The sequence below is a fragment of the Paramacrobiotus metropolitanus genome, unplaced genomic scaffold, assembly GCF_019649055.1.
Source record: "Paramacrobiotus metropolitanus isolate TYO unplaced genomic scaffold, Prichtersi_v1.0 Parri_scaffold0000012, whole genome shotgun sequence".
NCBI lineage: Eukaryota > Metazoa > Tardigrada > Eutardigrada > Parachela > Macrobiotidae > Paramacrobiotus > Paramacrobiotus metropolitanus.
In genome coordinates this window covers 1,475,608-1,500,972 of record NW_026570232.1, presented here as the reverse complement: position 1 = coordinate 1,500,972, position 25,365 = coordinate 1,475,608, and the positions used below count along the sequence as shown (strand labels likewise).

Genomic DNA, 25,365 nt, shown 5'->3' with positions numbered 1-25,365 from the left:
AATAATAAGCAAAATCAAACCAAATCAAAAACTATCAAATCAATCTTCAAAAAATCATAACTTTGTTAATTTTCCGGCTCATTATTACATCATTTCATCGAAACTGACCTGTGGCTGTGAGCCTCACGTCATCGCCCCCTTGATGGTTGGCAACGACTAGCTGTTTGGCGCCAAAATACAGCTTAACATTTTTAATTGCTCGAGAGTGACAAGCTAGATGCATTTTATTTGAAAACCGAGGTACACATGCTTAACACCAGCCTTACCTACTTTAACAATCTAATTCTTTATTGTTGTAGCTATTAGCCAGTGATATAAACATCACAGACTTCCGGCAGCATCCCTTGGGGATTTACTCAACGACACTAGTCTTAGGACAGCAGTAACGCCACGCCTGGGTACACCAGTATGCGGTGCCTTATCCGGCTTATCGTACACCGCAGCGACTTCCAGTCTGGAAGTTCCAGTCGAGCCGCACCGTACTAGCACTAGCAAGACCAAGGAATACCGCATCACCACCCCCAACTGCTAATTCTCGCCGCTGGACTTCAAGACCTATGGAACAATCGGACCGGAGGCCAACCGGCTAGTTAACGTAGTAGGAAAGAGGATCCAACACGAACCTGGCGAAGCTAGCACGAGCAACTGAGTATTTGCGTCAACTGATCAGCTTGGAAATTTTAATCGAGGAAACGCAGCATCTACCTATAATGGGAACAGCACCCCGGCGGTTTATTTAGACGAAATGTTTTCTGTTGTCCGACCGCCTCTGTTCGGAAACGCTGTTGTACAACTCGCTGTCATTCCCGTTTCCGATGATTTAGAGAGATTTGAAAAAATTTATGGAAATTGAATAAAAATAAATTATATTATACAGTACAGTACTAGTACTTGTATATTTATAAATATTCAACCAGTAATAATATATTAGATCACAATTAATAGACCGTTATTAGACCAATGTGGAATCAATCATCTTTAGCCCGGGCATGTTGCAATCCCACGAAATTACAGCTTTTTGCAGCACGGTGCAGTAATTTGAAAGTAATATGGATATTAAGTACCACCGCGATATTGTATTGCAAAGCAAAGATAATACTGTTACAAAAGCATAAAATTAATATAAATTATGACAGTAAATAATGCTAAACATATTACATTGTATATCACAGATACAGTAACTGCATGCAGATTTGTTGCTTATTCACGCTGAATACGCAGACCCATGTGGCGTGACGTGTCGAAGCACATTAAATGGCTCAGGCCCACGTTTCTTTAAATTCCCGCTTACAGCGGTCAAAGAATTGTTGGATGGGCTTGTACAATAGTTAGAACTCATGCTAGTCACGACGGAAACAAATTTTACACCGCCTTTTCTTTTGGTAAACCGACAAATCAAGGGCTTTAGGTTTTCATTTGATACACTAATTCTTCAGTTTTCACTATAAAACAAGAATTAGTGCAACCAAAGAATAAGTCTTTTCCATTGTTCTAAATCGTGTTGACATGGTCCAGTACTTGACTGCGACTGTCCGCGAACGTGACTCCAGATTAGACTTCGAGCGTGGGCTGCTTAGTTCTTGGTCAAACCATCAAGTTCTTAGACAGAATCTCGAAAATATGAGCAGGCAAAACATAACAAGAGCGAGTGTCGAGGAAAAATCCTGTATGCAACAAAAAATTTGAAGGTAAGCCGCTGTGCAGTAAAAAACCAGAGCCAGGCGAGCAGAGTATTTAATTATCCGACTGAACACCGAAGAAAACAACTTGTCAGAGTAGAAGTACTTAATAACTCGAACGAGTGTACGAGTCCGTTCAAGACTGTCAACGATTTCCAGGAGGACCGACAAACGCAATGAGGCAGATGGTTCCCGTACAGATGGTCAAGGCCAGCTTGAGTTTCCATATGCCACGTACTCGGTCTTCACAGTGTTGTGCTGCGTGACTTCCGTAATCCAGTGAATGTCGGTGGTCGGGACCGGAACGTGATCGTCTATTTCTTTGTCGTAGATCGTAGCGCAAGGTCTGCGATCATCCGCGCAAATGAGGGAGAAAAAGAGCGCCATCTCCGATAAACATCTTAACCATCTCGTCTTCTTGGACTTCTTGCTGGCCCGAAAAATCCATTACCCGGTCAGTTAAGACTTCCATTTCCGGATCGGGGTAGCGGTCGCGATCTTTTCTGTTGATGTCCCAGGTTCTGGTGAAGATCTTCGGCTCAATAGGTATGCCTAACTGCTTACATACGCGTTCGATTACGGCATCGCTTCCCTTCAGACGCCCAGCGAAACTCGCGGCAACCGTGCTGGCGCTCAGTGGATATTCGTGCTGCAGGCCGAAACCAATGCAGCCGCCGTGCGGAAGGAATAAGGGATCTGCCAACAGCTGCTCCATTCCCTTCTTAAACTCTTTTTCCTGTTGACGGATGGATTTCGACTTCGGCAGACCTGTCTGAGCAGTATTATATCTATCGCCGAAGTACAGGTTGTAGGTCAGCGTGACGCGGTGTCCCGACAAGACAGGGCCCATAACGTGTTCGACGTCATTGCGGAAAGCAACGTAGCCGACTGACGGACGTGCAGTGGCGGCCAGCTCCTTCCGGTTTCGAACGACCACTCTTTCCCGCCGTGGCGCAGAATAAACTTGCCGCCCGTGTGCGGAATAGGGAACACGATCACCAGCGATCCAAACATCTTTGCGCTGCCCGGCGTGCCATTGTATGTTCTCCAGCTGTCACCTTTGCCTAAAAATAATACGCATATAATAAATTTGAAACGATTTAATATTCATATAATATTTAAATAATGAGTATTGTTGAAATAATAATCATTTTTAACAATTAACAAATAATAATAATCAGAAAAATAATGAAATTACATTTAAAATGATACTGTTAGCGATTGTGGCAAAATGTCGATCGCACGCGCACGCTGCACCCAGCTCCATAAGCAAAATAACTGCAATTCAACAATCTGGCTAGTAAAACGCGCAAAATGTAGTTTTTGCAAGCGAAATTATTGGTTGCTTTATTTGCTTATGATACTGATTGATCAAAAACTTATTAATATTCAATAATTGCTCGATTTCTTAGAGGTTGGAGGTTCAATCGACCTTCAGTTTGAATTTTGACATTTTTTCCTGTTTCTTGTTGTTAATAACTTTTCGCTCCGGCACTCACGAAAGACATTCAATTTGTAGAGCTCACACTCCACCGACTTGGCGATGTTGTGGCGACCGAGCAGGTCGTTCTTCACCCGTGCTAAAATACCGCAGCGCTCCACATCAAATTTGGCAGCGAAATGGTCGACGTCCAGTGTCAGTTTCTCAGCCATGTGAAATGCTGCTTCATAACCGTCCCGTTTGTTCAGGCCAAAATGCGCCGCATGACAAGCACGCGCCAGCAGCTCCACTTGTTCGGCTTGTGTGTTCAGCAGAGAAATGTGCCTGTGTGAAAAATACGAGCAATACAAATATCCAATTTAAAAAACCCCAGTGTCAGCGGAACGTTAATCTGCACAGAAGCCTCTAGCAAAATTTCTGAGTATAACAGTATCAGGGAGGCTCATATCGAATAAGAAAAACTGGGTAATTCGTAGGTGGGTACTTTTAGCTCATAAAATCAAACCAAAAAAACTATAAAATTTACTGAATGAACCAAAAAAGTTTTCCAATAGCCTACTTCCGCTAATGGAGTCTGGCTACTGCAGAGAGATTATAATAATAACTAGAGAAACTGAGAACTAAATCCTCAGTTTTGCTCACCGTGCCGTGCATCCACTGGCCGTCCCGTAAAATAAGCCAAAATCTTTTGGCGGGATGACGCAAGTGCCGTACGTGACCGGGGCTCGATCCGTAAGAACTGTTTTCAAGGACTTGATAATTTCTTCCGAAGGCCCACAAACCGTGCTGGACATACTCCTCTGCATCACCTCAGGCATCCATGCAGGTGCAGCGATAAGAAATTTACGGAGCTGTTGTGCGAGCATCATTAACAAGCACAAAATACTTAACTATTAACTAAGTACTGTCACCATCGAAAGTCTGGAAACGTTTCAGTACACACGTTCTGTGATACTGTCCAGTGTCTACACGGTGAAAAATGCACAAAGATCTAAAATTCTGGAAGATTGTGCGGGTCTCCCCTAGAAAATGCTATACAGTTGTCAAATTTCGCGAACCTGCCGAATTTACGATCATGGTTTTACTTATTTAATACCGAGTTACAAACGTCGAAACTGACCTGTGGCTGTGAGACTCATGTCATCGCATCCACTGGATGGTTGGTAACGACTAAAGGTACTTCTACTCTAACCATAAGTCTGACTGTGTGCTGTTTGGATTTGGCGCCAAAATACATACAATTCAACATGCTTAGCATTAATGAAAAGTATCGTATACGATAAAATAAACCAAAAAATTTAAATATAGAAGTATATATAAATATATATATAAGGATATTTGGATTTAAATAAGATATAAGGATTTAAATATATATATAAGGATATTTGAAAGGATTTCACGCATGCAGCCCGTGGAATTACATACAGTAGAGATGGCCTCAGATGGGCAACGGATAGGAATATCCGATTTTATCCTATCCGAATCGGATTTCGGATTCGGAGATATATATCCGAAACGTTCGGATAAGGATTGCATTGCAGATAAGGTTGCCTTTCGTTCATGTCTTTTGCTTTTAGGTACATATTTTGTTGATACATCATTTAACTAATGATTTAACAACCCAAGAACCTGACAGCTTACATTTATTTAATTTAAATAAAGGTTGTTCTATGTGCTTCCAAAAAGCGTTGATTTGATCATATTCCCTAATCGCATTCTAAATTTTTTTACCGATCCGGCGGATTATTTATTCAATTTGAGACATTACATTCTGCATATAGCGGCACAGGGCATCCGTACCTGGTACAAATATTGTGATGAATCTGCTGTATATGTACATACGAATTTCATCTTTCTAGCAAAACACGATTAATTATAAGTGTAGTGGAATATACTGTAAGATTAATGGTAGCGAAACGTAATGAATCGATATAAATTATGGCAATCTGTGAAAATGCGATTATAAATCGCAATTACATGTTTAAGAAAAATGTGAATTTCCGGCGGCAACAGATTTTTGTTCTGAATTTCACCGAATAGGTCGCCTGGAGGCTTTTGCCTGTGGTGACTAATAAGCTTGATTCTCGTGCAAATTGGCAGTTAATGGTGTTGTGCACAACAAAATAAATTAATAATTGATAACTATACTGGCATACACCAAATCGCGTAAACCTGTTATTTACGAGGAAGCGTCACAGGGAAGCAGAAATGAAGCACGTGTCACGCGTATCGGTCATAAAGTGTCAAACACACCGCTCAGTTTTGTGTAGTTTGTATCTATAATGCAGTCCAGTCCACAATTTTAAACGAGCAAACCACCGGAAATTATTATTTGGCATCGCGTTTTTGAAAGCGTTGTTTTGAGGCTGTGTTCACATTATTTCCCAGGCTTAATTTTATCAGAAAAGGTCGGCAGCGGACACTTAGAAATTTGTTTCCAATGTTTCGCCGTGCATTCCGGCTTTGACGTATTATACAGTCGTCCGAGGCAGAGTGCGGAAAATCTGCAGATCAAATTGGATTTTTGAATTTATAAACAGCGACGTGACGCCGACGTCCACAACGATCATGATATTGAGATCGATTATCGTATTAGTTGTTTTTTCGCTCCTGTCAAACATAATTATTTTCGCACAAGGTACGATACAACCGCATAGAACTTTCAGATCTGTACATTGACTAGAATCGAAGGGTTGCTGGTTAGGAAAATTTTTTCAAATAAATGAATCTTAATCGTGTGGAATACTTGTAGTCACATTCTCCAAAGTCTCAAGTCTACATCGAAAGATACGAGTATCTGTCGATATTATAATTTGTGCGAGTCAACGGAGATCTGTAAGATTAAGAGGATACCAAGATTACTAGAATTACATATATAGTACAACAGACAGAGTAGAAAGCCATGCAATATCTGTACAGTTAAGATGTTTGCATCTTTTTTAATTCCAGAGAACACTAATAGTCCGTCAAACTACGGATACAATATGGTCTGGATCGGACCGCCTACTGTTAATCGGACCTATTTGGATTTGTTCACTCAAATACTGACGGAGACTTGGAAAAAATAATGCGAGTCCTGATGCGGCGAGACTTGTTATTACGTATAAAGGTCAAGCAAAACCTTTTGCAGATTAGATCTAAAAGAGTGGCATTTGCAATTTTTACATCATCCTAGTTTTGTTTCCAGGATGTCGGTTAACTTTTTCACCGGTAGTTAATCACCACCATTATGCTCTTACATAATTATGTGATGCATGCACAAATTTTATTGCTGTTATACGGCAAGATGTTCACATGTCTTCGTACGGGTTTTACCGTACTTGCTTTGAAGGATGTACTTCAGTTCTAAGCAAATAATTTAATTCGCGCGCATCCCAGGCAAGAAATAAATAAAAGGTTATAAAACAGCAGCACGCGCCGTTTAATATTTTATTCAATTATTGTGCATGACGTTTTTAATTAACTCGCGCTATAATTCGTATTATAATTGTAACCGTAAGTCAACTAAACTTGAACTTGAGCCATAAAATTACGCTCAGTTGTGTTTTTTCCATAAACGAAACTTACTGAAGTTGCAGCGACGTCAATGACCATTTACTTATGTCTTATACTATCGTATATTATATTCTGGATAGACATAATACATAGCACACTTTTATTACGCATAATGACCTGCATATACTGCATTATTATGATTTGCTTCCCTCGAACAAGGTCAAAATATTAGATCAGGTCAAAATATTAAATTTAGTCGTCTTAATTAATTACTGTAAATGGGCGCGTGAGTATTGATCCGTAATAACAACAGTGACTGCGTAAAAATAAGCTCGAGATATATGATAATGGCGTACATAAGCAAGTTTTATCATTGTCCTTAATTTTTTATAATTTGTTTAACTTCTTCTTACTTTCATAGAAACCTGCAACTGTTTTGTACCGCCAGCTAATCATAATTCATTTAAGAAATTTGTTTTAATATACGGGCACAGAGCAGTCGTGCCTCCAGGTCTGGAGCACGTAAACCTGCAAAAACTTCCAACAGTGTTCATTTTTGCCGGGAGTTTTATTCAAACCGGGTATTATCGCACCCAGGACATTTTAAACTCATCAGTTAAACTGTTAAAATAACTGAAAGCACACCAAACACCAGATCCGACCGCGATAACCAGCTTTGCCAATTAGTAGTTTCACCGGCTGATTTACAAGTTTACACCGATTAGTCCACGAAACTTAAATTAAATTAACCTTTTACACGCATATGTTCAATCCGTGCATGAAAATCCGCTTTCTCTAAATTAATTACGAAAGAATTACAAGTGTAGCTGTTTGGTTTCTATCTATCTGTCGGCAAAATAAAGGAACAAAAGAAATGTCAGCACGGAAAGATAAGAAGAAGAAGACACTGTAGCCGTATTGCAGAAATCCGTAAAGCACGTGACGACTTCTTTCTTGTATTTTGGTCCACTGAAGTAACCGTACACCGGAGCAGTCTGATTGGCAGCGCTGTGGAATCCGCACTTCCGGAAGACCCGTTTCTCGGGATAGCCCTTTGTGTACTCGGTTGACGTGGCTGTAAAAATAACCTAGCTTAAAAATTAAATGCGAACTCATCTTATTTACGAGTATTTTATTAATCTGGTAACGGACAGCCATGGTTCACGGTCTCTTTAAGCTCCCCAAATACCGACGATCAATTCTAACAATTGATTTACATTTAGGTACGTTTAATTTAAACATCCACATTTTGACCAACAGGAAACTGCTAACCGTAAGGTACTTAGCCTAAATTCGTCTTTCTGAATTCAATCTGCCTACCTGCAAGTCTGGAGGGCGTACGTCGGTATAAAACGTACTGTTCGTACAACTTATATATACGTAAACAATTCCCGTTTTCAAACTATTATAAATGTATAATTAATCTTTTTTCGGGCCTATTTCGATTTTCATAGATTCAGACTCATCTGCATAGAAATTCGTAATAGCTGTAAAGAATACAAAATAGAAATAAAAATATGAAAATTACAGATAACAAACAGACACGTAAGTACTTCGCATCGGCATATTAAAGATAGATATAACAGCTATGAGCGTCGTGTTACGATGCTATGTGCATATACGAGTATTACTGTATATTGATTCTTGCTAAATGCGCAGTGACAGTGTAGGCTGCTCAAATGCGCACCATTCCAACGAGATTATTTTATTAAGTATTCACAGTATATTATCGATTTCAGTCGGATAAATATCACTTCTCACGGATCGATACGCTCTCAAACAAAATAATTTGCAACGATTACTGAGTAAAACCCATAAGGGCAATATTGAGTATTGGATACTATTGACCAAGTGGCGGCGACGCTCTGGTAAAAGTCTCGAGTCTCGACTGCCGATGCCGGCTACGTAATAAAGTAGCCGGAACGCGGACTTACTTTCTTGATAAACGATGTGGCACGACGTGAACGTAGTTGGACACTCAACCGGCGGATACTTCTGATGCTTGCCGGTCGCACCCTCGCTGATCTCCTTCGTCGTCCCATAAAGACCTGCAAGAATTAAGTGCACACATAGATAAAAATCCATTTTCATCCTTCAAAACCAGGTCAACTGGCTTTTAATCACGGACTGCTCGAAAGTACACGACATCGATCTGGGATGATATCGCTATAAATCCCTTCACACTAGTTCACAGTGAACCGTTTGTTGGGTCTCCATATCGGAACCTACTGTCATCATAAGGACTGAAGGGCGGGCATTTGACAATAAGTTATTCTAAATTTGAGAAAAGTAATTGTAGGCTCGTAGCAAATAATCGACAAAATGTACGCATCTACTGAATCTGTAGTAGTGGTACGACGAAACAAAGACACCAATTTTAATCAAGAATTCCCTCACAATTTTGATTTTTCCGCCACAAGACGGTCTGTTCAAATATGGCAATATTTATATTTTAAAATTTAGAAGGGCCTACCTTATCCGTATTCCATAAATGGCGTATACATGTTTACGTTGTAAGCAAATAACGTACTGCATTATAAGCAATGCGATACTAGTATTATAATATTTACATACGCGGTTGACAAATCTGATGTTTCATTTTTTAGAAAACCTTGAAGCCAGCATGGGCCCAGCACTACTAAACCAGTGTACATGTATATGTATCCCATTTTACGGATATTCGCCACTGCGTCATGTTTAATTAATGCACATGACGTGAGCCATGGGGGTAAAGTATTCCAACAACAAATCAAGCTTAATTCCTAAAATTTCCATGCTAATCCTACTTCAGTACTCTGTAGTTGTAATAAGTATCACGTATAAACGATGGCTGCATTAATCCGCATTAACTGCATTAAGCCAATCGCTTGATGACTGCATTAAGCAGTGCCCTACGATGACCTTTCCAAGTCAGGTTAGCTGACAAACGGAAACTGATGAGGAAGGCCTTTTAATTGCGTTAACGTACCATACTCTCCGCACCACGCCGCACAGTCCTGCTTGGTCACGTTGGGATGGCCGGGATCCGTCGTACACAGGGGATCCCATATTGAATTGCAGATGACGCAACTGATTGCATCGCATCCTGTGGAAGATGGACAAAATGCAAAGTTGCCCGGCATAAGTGTCATAGTAAAAAGCGTCTCTATTGTATTAAGTGAAGAGTGCGCCGTGGAATGCCGCACTTGACTTGCTGCATATTTCCTAAAACATATTATTGATTCGCCGGCGCATTGTTGATTTTTTGTGTTTCTTCCCGGCCTGCCGCTTTCATAACCGGCGATTATCGATTGATAAGGGAATACCAACAGCTTCCACCCAACGGTTCCTGTGTGCTAGATGCGCCGTGATCGCCTTGGCCGTGAGGAAAGAATCACAGAATCCCGATGGGAAATACAATGAATTTCCCCAAGATTTAGAAAAACTCTAGGCGATTAGGCTTCCTCTTCGAATTTTATGACAGTAATTTGTGGATGGGCAACATGCTTCAGTGAACTTTAGGAGAAACAAGAAAAAACTGGTTTTTTAAACCTATCATATAAATCATATAACGCTGTACATTTTTCAGTTTCGTCATTTGTAATCTACGAATCAAAACTTCTTGAACAGTGTTCAGGAGAAGTCTCCAAAAAGTGCTGCATGTCCCAAAAAACGGCCGACCGAAAATAGAGATATCTGCTTAATTATTAGAATTACCTAGGGTATATTGCAAAGTTTAGGGATACAACAGTTCTACAGGGTAAATTAACTGGTGATATCATCGGGATTCATAGTGTTTTACGGCGCGTCAGAAGAATTAGCATAATGCACGATGACAATCATTACTCACCGGAAAACAGTGTCATAAGCAGAATGAGCGCACAGCACAGCAGTGGTGCGACAATTACAGCGGCCATGGGATGCTGATCACAAGAGCACAAGCACTACTTGACAATACCGTATATATGCCGTTGTGCACGAATACAGGAAAAAACACCCGCGATCAACGGCAGAGGCACAACTGCCCCTGAAGGAATGCCTTATCCCGAGCGATATCAAATTAGTTGACACAGCCGTGCTGTAATCTCCCACTCTGGCCGCGGAATGCCAGTTGAACGGGGCAGATCTGCAATAACAATTTGCAGCCAATTTACCAACGGGACAAACATGTATTGCAGGCAACACACGGCAAGTAGCCACTCTACAGTCTCCGCGAACACACGCGGTGATGTAACGGCAGCGTACGCGCGCAGGATGATCGATACGGTTTGATTGCAGCTTCTGGAAGAAGCGCGCATTATCAAAACGGGGCTTGGTTGATACGCCAATCGATAAACACTGCGCGGTACGTACGTGGCCACACACCGTGGGCCGTTATGCAGCCAATCAGAAATGCTGACTCAACTCCGCGGTTGGTTCTCAACTGTCCAGCGGGATATTTACTGTATGGCTGTATGCAGTGCTCCGTACATGTAATATTAATTTTATAAGACATTGTGCGGTTTGCTGTACGTACGCCCTGTGGTGGAACCATGGATGATCGTACGGCCAAAGGCGCCAAGCAGTCTCCTCTCTGGAGAACCGTCCATTGTGTGTGTGCGTGCGGGATTTCAGCACGCACTTGGGCCATTAACGATTATATCCACAGGAAGCTTGGCACATTTGTCTATTTCTAGACGATGTTTTATGAGCTGGATTCATGTAGGCAACGTCATGTAGGAGCTGGGTTTGGACTACTCAGGATTTGTCGGTCGATTGCGATCAATAGCTCTGAGTTCCCATCAATACGCTGTGCAATGGACAGAAGCAGTTTGACGCGCCGATGGAAAGGATGCTTACCTTACGCGGAAACCATTCTAGGATGAAATCCGCTAAAGGTGAACGAAAGCGTTGATTTCATTGACATTTCTCATCACATTTCGCATACATTGATGACCCGTATGTTGTGGAAAACGTACCAGCACACTGCACATGCAATCCAAGATACCTAATAGGGACTGGATACTGTGCTGTTGACACCGGTACCGGTACTAATGCGACTTACCATTAGCATCACCGTTCTAACGCAAGTTTGGCGTATGTACTTGTACAAACTTAAACTTTCATCTTTAGAAAGTCAGCGTCTGTAGTATTACTGCAGCATCCTTACGTCAGTTTCGCAGATTCTCATCCATATAATCAGAAGTATACAAATCAGTTTACAAATTTTGCCGCATTTACCAGTTAATGGGTTAGGTCAATCGGCTCATTGTACAAAAGGTCAAATATCAGTTTATGGCTTAATTTATAACATTTCCGAGAAAAGCCAAAGGTATCGACTATGACAGACGACTATGGTCGCCACAAACTAATGTATCCCTGCCCTGCAGAAGATCGATTAGGTAATTCAATAGATTTACAACCCATGGCCGTAGAGAAAGGTTACTGGCAACATAACACCGCGGAACAAATCTTTTCCCTCCACAACAGATCTTCCTGCTGTTGACAACACGCAATTGTTGTCGATCAGAATTACAAATCGCGGCAAGGGAGTTTCGGTTGGATTCATGCGCAGTTTCGAATTTACTGCAGAATTTGAACGTGGACCTTCGCTTTGTTACTCGCCGCATTTAATGCCGCACCATGGTTTTGTTAATCTAGTACGCACGTACAGAACGTCTCACCACCGAACAGTTTTTCCTCGAATAAAATTATACACCGCCGAAATACAGTCATATACTGTTAGAAACGAGAATGTTTCGAAGTGATGTTCTGTATGAAAAAAAATTCGCCGCATTTTGCGATTGCTTTATTAAGCTATCTTTAGTTCTTACAGTGTTATGCACACATGTGAATACCCACAGTTTGCAATTTTGCATGACTGTGATGCATGGCTTGACCTTTATCGAGCCACGGCTATCGGTTCTGCAAAACCATACGTAAATCTCAAACCAAAGCCATAACAAGCTATGATACTGTGCAGGAATGCGTTACTTTAATATTTGCCTAAAATGGGACTGTACATTTACTGTTTCACCAGCGTATTTTAAAACAACGTTTCACTGCAGCGTATACGTATTTTCCAGTGTTTAAATTACACTGCCGAATTTAAAGTGTTTCGACGCGGCGCTTCTTAATTTAATGCCGAGCTGCCGATTGTAACTTACGGCTAGTGAAACAGATACCGTTAATGCACAACAATATTCGGAAGCAGTTTTACGGGTTGTGAACATACCAAGAGGACTTACTGCATAATGTATCACTGTATCCAGTGGTTTCTTATACTGTGTAGTAACTGTGTACCACATTGGCACGAAAGATACTGCTTAACACATAATTTATACGGTTTCGACAACAAGAAGTTAATAACCTATATTTTAACAAGAAAGATTCTGTAGATAACGCAAAGGTGCTCAAACATACGGGCCGCTTCTTTTTATTAGCAGTACTGTTCCAGCAGGCACAAAAACAAAGGAGTACGACAGACCGGCACCGCGCCAGTCACGCTACCTCGCGGTTTTAAAGGTGAAACACACAGACGAATGATCTGATCAATTTAGTTCGTTGCAAACGATACAAATACGTATTTCCAAGTTATCTAATATCGCGAGCCGATTGCAATGAGCATACGGCACGTGTTTGAATCAAATCTATCAGATTGTAATTATTAATTTTAGAAATATGCTATAAACTTTGCTTTGATGGTGAAAATTTCTAATAAAAGGCAGCCGTGGACACCCGGATAATGACGGATAAGCCAATTTATACGCTCTCAAATATGACTTTAATAGGTCTTGTTATCGTGACAGCTGTAACGTTCTTCTCATGGTATTACCGCAAATATCGCAATGTTCCCCCTGGACCACTGGGCAAGTGTGAAATTACGCAATAGCCAGACTTTCGTACATTAGCTTCTTACTAATGCCTTCATGGTTTATATACTACTGTAATTATGCATGCACGGAACTGCCAAGAGAATTACGAAGCAATTTTGGTTGTGCAACCAGTGTGTAACGGAGCCGGTAACCTCGAAAAAACCAAAGAAATATAAAATATTTTCTTTGTTTTTATTCCGCAATGTTTTCTTTTTTATTCCACAGTTCCTCATCAACGCATAACATCCGCTATGTTAAGGCGGCAATCATAACATTTGTACTCGTATTTCCGGGCGCGCACTAGCGCGAGTGTCGCTAGGGTAAAGCTTTTCGGTCTCTTCAACTTACTTGATAGGATTCTAAATTTCATAGCTGCAATTAAAAGTAGCGCAGTGGCAATTCTAATAGAAGTTCACTTATTCAAAATTATAAAAATACTTCATGCAGTTGAAAAATTCGAAATTGCCTGTAATTTTCATGCGAAAGACAGGGTTCTGCGTACAGGGCTTGGTTCTGCGTATAGGGCTTCCGTTTGTGGGATATGGGCCGTTCCTAACTTCCGATCCACCGGCAAAGCTGTTAAAACTGAAAAAGCGCTACGGCAAAGTGATGAGCATGAGCTTCGGACCACAACTGACCATCGTGCTCAATGATTACGAAGCGGTCAAGGAAGCCTTCATTAAACAAGGAGATCTTTTCACTGGCCGTCCGTCAACGTTTATGCTTGACCTTTTGGTCGAGAAATTCCGTGATGGGCGACCACACGGTAAAATTAATTAATACCAAACTAAAATTAATATTATACAGATATTAGGAGATGTGGAGACAGCAAATTGTGTGAAAATTATCAGAACACCAAATGTATTCGAAATCCCTACAGGATCTGTAAAGCGTTAATAAATAAATTTGTCATAAGCTTCTACTTATTAGTTAATTTTCAGGGATCGGAGCGCTGGAGGGGAACGAATGGAAGCAGACTCGGCGATTCATTCTCCAAACTCTACGAAATTTAGGTCAGACTTTATTTTTTCTGTAGACCCCTCAATAATACCGCATTCGAATTCGATTCTCAATTCGAGAGCTCATATATACAGTTTTTAATTTCTCTACTTTAAATTTAAGCGGTTAAAGAGCGTTCCTAAATGAGCTTACCAGATATAAAACAAAAAGGTCACTAAATTTCGTTAAATTAACCACACAACATTTTCAGTAACTTATATAAGTTTAACGGCACAGGAATGGGAAAGAACGCCATAGAGAATCGGATTCTGGAAGAGGCCGAACACTTGTCCGTCATATTCCGGGAAAATGTTGGCAAGCCCTTTAACGCCACCGATGCTCTCCACGCCGCCGCGGGGAATGTGGTCAGTACATTGTGCTTCGGTCAGCGTTTCGATTATGACGACGAACAATTCAACGCCATTCTGCACCAACTACGAACCTTTGCTCTCCTTCTGGCACAAGCGGGACCTCTACAATCTTATCCCATGTCACGGTTTATTCCCGGACCACTGGCACGCACCTACGCCATGTGGATAGCCATGAAAAAGAAACTTGCAGATTTCATTACTACCCAAATGGAAAACATATGCTGTGTACGCAAAGATGGTAAAGAGAGTGTCGTACCCAGTTTCGTGGATTCGTTCTGGGATGAACAGGAGCGGCTGAAAGCAACGGGAAATCAGCATGCTGAGCGGGGTAAAATTTTTCAGGGTAAGATGTTTGACACTTGCACATTATTGCTTACTGTACTTAATTATTGAGGCTTTATGCTGTAGACCTGGATCTGCAAATGAATGTGCAAGATTTATTTGGGGCCGGAACAGAAACAACCGCAACCACGCTAAACTGGGCATTCTTGTTTTTGCTGCATAATCCCGACATTCAGGCTAGAGTTCATAAAGAAATCGACGATCAAGTGGGACGAGAACAAGCCATTACATTCGAGGATAGAAGTACGGACAAGTTCTTATCAAGTTTTGACTTCCGCAAATCAGCAATTTTTTCTAGGCAGATTGCCGTACGTGGAGGCGGTATGCCGCGAAACGCAGCGAATGGGCAACGTCGTACCGTTCGGTTTAATGCGCTGCAACATGGAAGAAACGGAACTGCTCGGTTACCGCATTCCGGATCGCTGCTATGTTATGGTCAACTACAAAGCGGTCAACATGGACCCGACGTTGTGGGCGGAGCCGGAAAAGTTTCGACCGGAGCGATTTATCAGTTCAGAGGGACAACTTGAGGAACCACCCTATTTTATGCCCTTTGCCATTGGTAAGGCTAAATGACCATAAGACTCATCATGTTCACCAATGGTGAACCTTGGCCACTTGCAAGTGGCCAAGGTGTTCTTAACCAGCTCAGATTCGCATTAATTTGCAGGTAAACGGAGTTGCGTGGGAGAATCTCTGGCGCGAATGGAGATTTTCTTGTTTTTCGCTAATATCCGGCAGCGTTTTGAATTAAAACCCGCTAAGGGTCAAACACTACCACCTGTGAACAAATATGAAACGGGAATTTCATCTCGACCAGTTTCCTTCGAGATGGACATTCGTCAGCGAAATTAGGACTTTGAGTATAGCACTCCATACTGTGGCTCGATTTTAGCCAGGTATTTACAAAAATCTTTGATAATTTGCTTGAGATTGTTTTTGTTGTTATCTTTGTCTTTGTTGTACGAGAACTGTAACGAGGGTTTTTTCGTGTACCGCTACTACAGTACAGTAAAACCTCTGCTTCTCCACCTATCGCTAATTTGCTACTGGTCGAGTTTATTGGGCAAAGGCCATCAGTGTTACAAAAAGTGCATTCGCGTAATACTACTTAAAATGATTCAAATTTAAACGTTAAAAAAACAGCCAAAATCGTTATTGCTATCAAAAACCCTAGGACGCATATTCAAGGTGCCCAAAACAGCAGCAGCATTTCCTTTCACTACAGCTAGACTTAATCTCTGCTTCAAAAACGCAGTAGAACGAGGTTCCCCTGTCACGTCGCGAATCTTTCTGCCAGCGAAACGAATGAGCTCCATAAAATCAGAACCAAAAGTGCCAAAAGTTTCGACTGCCAGGGCGTAAAACAGGTAACCCATCCTTTCCACGTAAGCGTATTTACGGCGTTTAACGTCTTCGGCCATATGCGCAACACTACCGGATGCACTTGCCCGGACATGCGATGCGGCTACCGTGTCCCAGCATGTAGCGTCCCATACCAGCGCCTTACCATCCCGTACCGGGACGAGAGTCATGCCGTCTGGCCGCGTGTTGTTTATGCCTGACAGTCCGAGTGGCTCGCTTTGACATGGATACCCGCATGTTCCAAAGCCCGCTTTATTTCGGCATTTAGTTCCGTATGTCTGGACCATCTGCCTCTGCTGCTGGTACAAGAAAGACCGTGGTGACCATTCGTCTCCACATGGCTTCCGCAGTTTACGCAATCGTGTTCTTCTACTACTGGAAGTCCGAAACGAAGTGCCACACCGATTCGAACTTCTTCATCCCGCAAAAACGTACGCAAATTTGGTGCAGGCAACGCATTCAGCCATGCGCCCGAGTCACGGTGTTGCGCAGCTAACAATACCGCTCGATTCGTTTGGTCGGTAATGGCCAGCCTCATTGAGACCACTTCTTTATCGATCCATGGCCGATCCCATGCAAACTGGAATTTCCTTTGCTCTGTAACAGGGGGTTCACAGCCTGTCTCTTCCATCCAGCGCTGCACAATCGGATCGAGCGATTCTTCCGTTGCAGGGCGATAGATTGTTGAAACCAAAGAGATCACCGAGTACGCCGATGCCAAAAGGCAGGAAACACTAGCGACTTGGCACCCGTAGTCCCATTCCTCCGTCCCTGATAGGAAGCGTCATCTGGCTCCACTGTGCATCGTTCACGCGGATGTTCAGAATGGATTGCAAACCGCCACGAACGATCTTATCTATAGTTTCGGTCAATTCCACATGTTGATAACATCTGCCTGTGCGGAACCCGTAGAGTAACTTCGGTATCAGCAAGCAGTTTTCAGGAGATATAGACTGTAATGTGCTGGAATGATTTTAAGACGGGATATGAAGAATTCCAGTTGCTCACATTTATTGCGCAGGAAAACGTCACATGCTTTTGCTGTCAATGGCGCACCAAGGAGTACAAATTCTTCTTCTTTCGTTACCACCATTTCGGGAAAGGCATCGAGCACCATCTGAACAGCATGCAACCGATCAGCAGTGAATTGACCCACGGCGTAAACTTCGCATTTATTCAGATTGAGTTCTAGTCCCATTCTAAAACCACGTGCAATGATTAAACGAATGGCTGCGATGACTTTTTCTGCGTATCCTGCTAAGGTGACATCATCCAAGAAACCCACTGCTATATCGCAGCTTAAATTTTCGAATAAAGGCAGCGTTCCAAGACAATAACCGAAAGGGCCGGCCGGATCACCTTGCTGTACGCCGGTATCTGATGACAACTGGATCTTGCCGCACGAGAGATAAGAGGCACAGCGATAGGATTGCCAAAAATAACGGAAGTATGCAGGGAATTTATCACGCACTGCTGTCAATAACACATCCCGGCGCAGAGTGTTAAAGGCGTTTCTAAAATCCAGTTTCACAATAACTCGTGCGTCTGCATGGGTACCTTCAACATAACTTCTGACAGCATGGGCGGCCGCTTCAGCACCTCCTCTTACGCCGAACCCAAGTTGCACAGGGGAGAACATTCCGGCTGCTTCTTCAGCGCACCTATTGCTGGCGATCTTGGATACCAGCCGGCGTAACGTCTCCCCTACAGCGATCGGTCTCACGCCTCCGTCTTTTTTTCCCAGCGGGATTAAATTGGCACCAAAAAAAAATGGCCGGATATCTTCAGGAATGTCTGTCTTGAGTACCAGATTTGTCAGATCGGTGAGGGCGACACAGAGATCACTTTGTTGATCATCCTTACGATTCAGAAGATCCTTTAAATGCTGCGGGCGGAGGCCGAAAACTCCTGCTGCTGATCCAGTAGGGAAGCTGAAAACAGCGTTTATCACCTCGGCGGGAGAGACTGTTGGTGGCAAGACGTAATTATCAGGCTCTGGTGGGAAATGGCAGTCATCAGTGTTAGTAGAAAAAATCTATTGAGTTTAACTAACGATCTATTGAGTTTAACTAACGATGCTACTGGTTGTGTTAGTAGAAAAAATCTATTGAGTTTAACTAACGATTAAGCGACGCTAAAACACCCTCAAAGGGTAGCACAATAGTTAGAGTATTTAAACAATCAGAGCCATTTTAATGCCGCTACACACGGCACAAAGCATGCGATTTGGAATGAACAACATGGACTTTATATAATTTCAGCTGTTCACAAACTAAAACAACCAAAAATAAGAAACCAAAAGCTGATATCACGTGTGCCGTACTTTTTATTAGTTCTACGAAATTTTCCGGTCATATTTTCCAGTTGTATAAATTTTCCGCCGCGCTATTAATTGTAAGACACACAGTTAAGAAGCAGCGATATTCAAAATAGCGCAGCGATACGATATTTTGCAGCAGCGACACAAAATTTCTCAGCGTCCGCAGCAGAATGCTCGGCAGTTGGACGGAGAGAAATTGTTACGGATTCGAAAATCGCAGACGCCGCGTCGGCAGTTGTTTCCGCATTGTTGACAAGACTTAGAGGCGACGCTGTCGTCGTTGGCGCAGGATCGCTGAGCACCGACAGAGGTCACCTGCAGTAGCAACACAGCCAATAAGGAAACGATGAGAAAATATCTTACCGGGGCCATCATATCTGGCGTCGATTTGGGGATTCCAATAAAAATTTAAAGGCTGTTCTCAATTACAGTACTTCCCGTACGCGTTATAAACAGATAGACACTGCATATACAATTTATAAACTGTACTGATGGCACTCGAAGCCGACATCCAGGTGTTAAATAAGCGATGCTTTGCCCTTGATTTTTAGAGGAGAAATCGAACACAAAGCTGGTGCTTGTGCAGACGCGATTAGAAAACACAACAGCAGTGTAGCGCGATGACGGATCGGTATATTGTGTAACCTCTCGGTTTTGAGACGATGGGAACATCGATTAGAAATTTTTTTAAAAGGCTGACCAAGGAAATGTTTCGATATCAGAGACGGCAGCATTGATTCTCGGGCGGCAGACTTTTTGCGCCAAAGAGATAGATAGCACTGACGTTCGACTCGGAAGTGCTGCGTCAAATCTTGGAACTGTTAACAACACGAGAGGCGCAGATTTGACGCGTATATGTTCGAAGTGGGTAAATAAGTTTACAAAAACGTTTTTGATGTTTCAAGATAAACACGATTCTACTTGCTTCTGTAGTATTTTCTGCTGGAAAAACCGTAACCATTACGCATCAAATTTTATAAAAATTGACCGAGTACAGTGACCATGTGCTTTTTTGCTTCCAATTGACCATTCTACTCTGTCCAACACATCGGCTTCGTTTGAAAACGGACTCCTACCCGGTAGTCATCGCTTTACGTGGGAAACATATTCAGACGTTTTGTTTTCTTGTCGAAGCTGTCAGTGCAAAATATTTTCTTCTTAGTTAGGCTCACTACATATTAGTGCATAAAGTTAGTCCAGCTGAAAACATAGCATAGCGCAGCTACGTACATGGTGTACAAAAAAATGTGCAAGCTTGTCCATAATTTTATATAAAAGTGGCGTATGTTTTTTGCGCCCACATTTGAACTCGTGAGTTTTCTGAAGCTGTTTAGTTGTCAGGCAAAAACTGTAAAACTCAAATCGCAGTAAACGTTAAACCGTGTAAAATGATAAAGTATCTAACAGGAGCTTAACGGCAATACTGGAAGTACGACATCGTGACAGCAAGATAAACTATGAGTAAAAAAGTTCCCTGGAGCATTGACACACGGACGTTTATTTAGATCATTCTCACAACGCTACAAAAAATAGACAGCGTAAGCATTTTCTCATAGACCAAAATGCGGCTACTTACAAGCAACCAAATGACCAAAAGCTTATGTTCTTATTGATTATACCATATCTTGTTTCGTGCAGTTTCAAAAAATTTGTCAATTAAGAACGCCACTAAAGACACGTTAAAGAAACACCAACATTCTACCAGCAAAAAAGACAATTCTCAGCGTCCACAGCAGAATTTCTTGCAGTTGGACGGAGTGAAGTTGTTACTGATGCGAAAGTCGCAGATCCCGGCTTGGCAATCGCTGCCGCATTCCTGACAGGATTTGGAGGCGATGCTCTCGTCCGTGGCGCAGGTCCGTCCGGAGGATCGCTTAGCACTGGTAAAGGTCACTTGCAGCATCACTACAGTCAGCAGGAAAACGGTCAGGAGGCACCTCATTGTAGCCATTGTTGCTATTTGCTAATATGCAGAGGATTTGAATAAAAATCTAGTAGACAATTCTGGGAGAGTATTTGACTACATAAATCACAAACTGTTCAGCCACTGACACTCGAACTATAGACGGATGTTTAAATAAACAAAAACCTGCCACTTGAGTTTTCGACCCGGACTCGTGCACAAGGATTGTGCTTCTAAGCAGGGCGCAATCCGAGGGAAACCGAGAAACGGCTGAAAAAGGCGCCGATGGGGGAATCGAACCCCGGCTACGTCGTTAGATCCGCGTAGGCAGTACCACTGCACCACGGCGCAATACGTTGAAATCCTTTGAAAGACTTTATTAAACGCTGTACGTGAGCCGCTTCTCCGCTCACATGCTCTTGCAACCCGATGAACACACAATATTCCAGTCACCAATCATCGATATCATACACGATTCTGTTAGCTCTTGTAGTATTATCTGCTTTGTACGGCCACTGAGTTACTGACCACTGGGCTTTAAATTAAGCTTGTCTGAATGCTACATCCGCTTATCGCGCTGTTTCCCTTTTGAGCGACTCTGCAATTTCTTTCGGCTCCAAGAAACATTTTCTAATTTTCGCTTTATACCGGATACACTTTCCGCCCCGATCTTTTGTCTTTTCGACAAGCAGTAGGCCCAGTCTGAACAGATTTGTGTTATTTCCTGTGTTTTTGCGACTGATCGAAAAGCTTACACAGCAGTTTTCTGTTCATGAAAAAGTTGTTTCGCAGTTTCTGCTCAAGACTATGAAAGCTGCATTAAAGAAAATAAATAAGATAAGGTCACCCATTTGCACATTTCGATATACTTGTATCTCGTACCGTGGAGCATTGAGTCTTGTACCAGATTGCCTAGAATTCAGAGAAAAGTTGTTAAACGTAAATTACTTAAAACGTGCACGTGTTCCGTAGCAGTAATTAGCCATATCGTAAATTCTACGTTATTATTTTCTGTGACTATGCAACCAGATAACAAATTTCGCCGGCATGCCAAGTTTTACACAGCCTAGAGAAGCGACATGTTGCTTTTATTTGTTAATCTCAGCACCTTAATGAAGGATTTATTATATCTATCCGCTATCTGCATAGTTATTTACCTAAGTCAACGTCGAGTAATGTCTGATATCAACAATGTTCGAACATACACACATCGTGCCCTACCGGTACATAGTCCACGAGCAGTGCAGTGGGTGCATCCTGTTCAAGCAAGCATGCCACATCGTTTGGCGACAAACTAATGCAGAAGTGCAGTGAGCTAGTACATATCTGTAATTAAGATAAAAACGCAGCAAATGCTTCTCGAAGCACGGTTCTTGCAGTAATAATTTAATTCCGAATTCCCGCAGTCATCACTGAATTCACGTCACACGTGCATGACCCGTTAACGGGAAATTACCAGGCTTTTGAATGTGAACGGGCATCTTAAAATTAATTATGTGCTTATCGTCGAATTTGTACAGTACTCTGTGCTGCACTTGATGAAAATAAGCGCTGCCTAGATTTCTTGGTATTATTTTCCAGAATTTTGCTTGCAGCCTTGAGTAGCAAGCGGCGTTTTGTGCATAAATTCTGTGATTCGAATTCATTGTTAACTATTAGACGAGATCTGGCAATGGTGGACAAGGTCACAGGAGCGATGGAAAGCAACACGTTAACCGACTCTTCGTTGCATTCACTTGGCGGTGTGCCGTTCATAAGTTTAAGTGTAACTGCAGTCATTTTGTTTTTCTCGTGGTACTATCGCAAATATCGCAATGTTCCTCCTGGACCATTGGGTAAGTGCATTATTGTGAAACCTACGGATTACATAATGATTTTATTAAACCTTTTGCAACTGTAAAAGGGACTCGGCAGATAGTGCACCACATATTCGTGATGGTGCGCAAAATGTTTTGTAAACAGTAAAACTGCAGTATTTCGAATCCAATTAAGTACAGTATACAGTGTAGCTCGATCTGGATCCGTAACTATGTACAGAGTACAGTGAAATATATATAGCGTAATGTGCATTGCACTACAGAGGGCAGATGTTTACTTTATCTTAAGAAAATTTTTTCTATTCTGCCAACCTTGCAGGGCTCCCATTTGTGGGATATGGGCCACTATTGGGTTCCGATCCACCGGCAAAAATGTTGAAACTGAAAGAGCGCTACGGCAAGGTGATGAGCATGAGCTTCGGACCACAACTGACCATCGTGCTCAACAATTACGAAGCGGTCAAGGAAGCCTTCATCAAACAAGGCGACAAATTCATTGGCCGCCCGTCGACCTTCATGTTCGACCTTTTAACCGAGAAATTCCGCGATGGACGTGTGCATGGTAAAAAACCATAGGAAAGTAAAAATAACAGTACAACTTCAATTTGTTAAACAAAAATATATGTCGCATTTGCGTATTCGGACAGCCATTCGATAACACTTAAAGCCGATCTATAACTTGCATGATGTTGTAAGTGCCGGTTAATGGATTAAACCGGGATGTTAGCTAAGTAAACCGGAAAACGTTTTAGGCATTGGAGCCCTGGAAGGCGAAGAATGGAAGCAAACCCGTCGATTCACCCTCCAAACTCTGCGAGATTTAGGTGTGTAATACAAATGGCAAGTTGGGCTTAATTTAAGGTCAGCCGAAAGTAAAGACTTACGCGTGCTAATACAGAACTGTTTGCAGTGTCAGTCTGATCATATCCGAGTATTTATAGAATGTAACTGTGGGTGCTTTTCTGGCAGGAATGGGCAAGCACGCCATACAGAATCGTATTTTGGAGGAAGCCGAACACTTAGCCGGCGTTTTCCAGGAAAACGTCGGCAAGCCCTTTAGCGCTACGGAAACCCTGCACGGCGCCACCTGCAATGTGGTCAGCACGCTGTGCTTCGGTCAGCGCTTCGAATACAACGATCCCGAGTTCCGTGCCGTTATACACCAACTGGGCATCTTCGCTGTTTTACTGGCGCAAGCCGGACCGCTGCAGGCTTATCCCATGTTGCGCTTCCTTCCGGGACCGTTAGCGCGGACATACGCCATGTGGATAGACATGCAGAAGAAGATCACGGATTTCACCAAGAACCAAATGGAGAAAATCCGCCGGATTCGCAGCACCGACAAGGATAGTATCGTGCCGAGCTATGTTGATTCGTTCTGGGAAGAAAAGGAGCGCCTGGAGGAGTCCGGCAGTCAACTGGAGCGTAGTAAAATCTTCCAAGGTAAATTAAACTGTCGGGATAACCTTGAAACATTAATATTAGATTACGCGGTTCATTAACATAACCTGGTGCGTATAGACACCGTTGCAGTAATTTTTACACGATTGTGTATAGGTGTACATATTGTAAATACAAGTATGCGGGAAATTTGCATTTCGCTTAAAAACTGTTAACGCACCTACAGATCTGGATTTACAAATTAACGTGCAAGGTCTATTTGGAGCGGGGACAGAAACGACCGCGACAACGCTTAACTGGACATTTTTGTTTATGCTTCATCATCCGGACGTTCAAGCAAAAGTACACCAAGAAATCGATGAACAAGTGGGACGAGAGCATTCTATCACGGTCGATGATCGAAGTATGCTTGAATTATACCAAAACAAAAAATTTAATACAAGACATGCGCATGCTATAACAAAAGTTTCATTACTCACAGCTGGTACGTTATATTAATCAGGTGAAGTTCTTTTTGATTACCTGTTCATATAATGTTCATGTTACAAGTAATTTAATGCCGGTGCTGCAGCATACTGAATATTTAAGCAAAATCAATGCAGTTTTTGTGTGGTTGACTTCAGCAAAATTACCGTACCTGGAAGCAGTCTGCCGAGAAAGCCAGCGAATGGGCAATGTTGTACCGTTCGGCGTAATACGCTGCAACACGGAAGAAACAGAACTGTTCGGCTACCGCATTCCGGACCGCAGTTACGTCATGGCCAACTACAAGGGAATTAACATGGATCCAACATTGTGGCCGGAGCCGGAAGTGTTCCGACCCGAGCGATTTCTTAACTCCAAAGGGCAACTCGAGGAACCGCCATATTTTATGCCTTTCGCCACTGGTAAGCCGAGGATATGCCAAAGAATACGCGGCTTTTTTATGCAATAAGTTATTGCAGGTAAACGGAGTTGTGTTGGGGAAGCCTTGGCACGAATGGAAATATTCCTGTTCTTCGCCAATATCCTGCAGCGCTTTGAACTGAAGCCAGCAAAGGGACAACAACTGCCCCCTGTGGATAAGTACGTAACCGGCATCTCCTGTCAACCACTTCCCTTCGAAATGATCATTCGTCGCCGCGATTAGCTATGAGCAATAAAGGATGTTAACAAAATGAACATTTTTGGATATCTGTTACGTAACATTACCAATTTTTAAAGGAGAATGTCGCTAATTCCAGGGAATTTTTATGCTTACAAATCTGCCTTATGCGCACAGCTCGCTTGATTCTTTTGAAATTTTATAATTCTGGCCGTTATTGTCGTTTATTAAAAATGTCTTTCGGTTGTGATTGTTGCTGTTTCTTAAGTATTTTCCTGGAACCGTAAAAATCATAAATAGTTGTTTGCAGTGCGG

General features: G+C 42.3%; 4 protein-coding genes across 5 annotated transcripts; 2 read left to right on the top strand and 2 right to left on the bottom strand.

Annotated features, from left to right (window-relative positions):
- Positions 1-2,065: 2,065 nt before the first annotated feature.
- On the bottom strand, positions 2,066-5,039 carry LOC129584065 (uncharacterized). 2 transcript variants are annotated; one of them, XM_055476171.1, is made up of 4 exons: positions 4,921-5,039; positions 3,763-4,142; positions 3,179-3,444; positions 2,066-2,743 (listed from the first exon to the last, which is right to left on the bottom strand). In XM_055476171.1, exons 2-4 carry the CDS (start codon positions 3,987-3,989, stop codon positions 2,493-2,495), a joined length of 744 nt encoding a protein of 247 aa, XP_055332146.1. In that variant the 5' UTR covers positions 3,990-4,142; positions 4,921-5,039; the 3' UTR covers positions 2,066-2,492. The 2 variants fall into 2 exon arrangements, with proteins under 2 accessions (XP_055332146.1, XP_055332145.1); XM_055476170.1 differs by having other exon boundaries at positions 3,763-3,971.
- A 2,120-nt stretch (positions 5,040-7,159) lies between these two features.
- On the bottom strand, positions 7,160-10,849 carry LOC129584066 (uncharacterized). Its single transcript, XM_055476172.1, has 4 exons — positions 10,445-10,849; positions 9,584-9,700; positions 8,550-8,663; positions 7,160-7,690 (listed from the first exon to the last, which is right to left on the bottom strand). The coding sequence occupies exons 1-4, from the start codon at positions 10,509-10,511 to the stop codon at positions 7,458-7,460; spliced, it is 531 nt and encodes a 176-aa protein (XP_055332147.1). The 5' UTR covers positions 10,512-10,849; the 3' UTR covers positions 7,160-7,457.
- A 2,330-nt stretch (positions 10,850-13,179) lies between these two features.
- LOC129584069 (cytochrome P450 2J6-like) lies at positions 13,180-16,187 on the top strand. Its single transcript, XM_055476174.1, has 7 exons — positions 13,180-13,442; positions 13,972-14,214; positions 14,390-14,461; positions 14,685-15,161; positions 15,227-15,403; positions 15,459-15,722; positions 15,831-16,187. The coding sequence occupies exons 1-7, from the start codon at positions 13,319-13,321 to the stop codon at positions 16,013-16,015; spliced, it is 1,542 nt and encodes a 513-aa protein (XP_055332149.1). The 5' UTR covers positions 13,180-13,318; the 3' UTR covers positions 16,016-16,187.
- A 5,853-nt stretch (positions 16,188-22,040) lies between these two features.
- Positions 22,041-25,297, top strand: LOC129584057 (cytochrome P450 2A1-like). The gene is made up of 7 exons (XM_055476159.1): positions 22,041-22,583; positions 22,885-23,127; positions 23,318-23,389; positions 23,535-24,008; positions 24,193-24,369; positions 24,590-24,853; positions 24,911-25,297. Exons 1-7 carry the CDS (start codon positions 22,421-22,423, stop codon positions 25,093-25,095), a joined length of 1,578 nt encoding a protein of 525 aa, XP_055332134.1. The 5' UTR covers positions 22,041-22,420; the 3' UTR covers positions 25,096-25,297.
- The last annotated feature ends 68 nt before the right edge of the window (positions 25,298-25,365 follow it).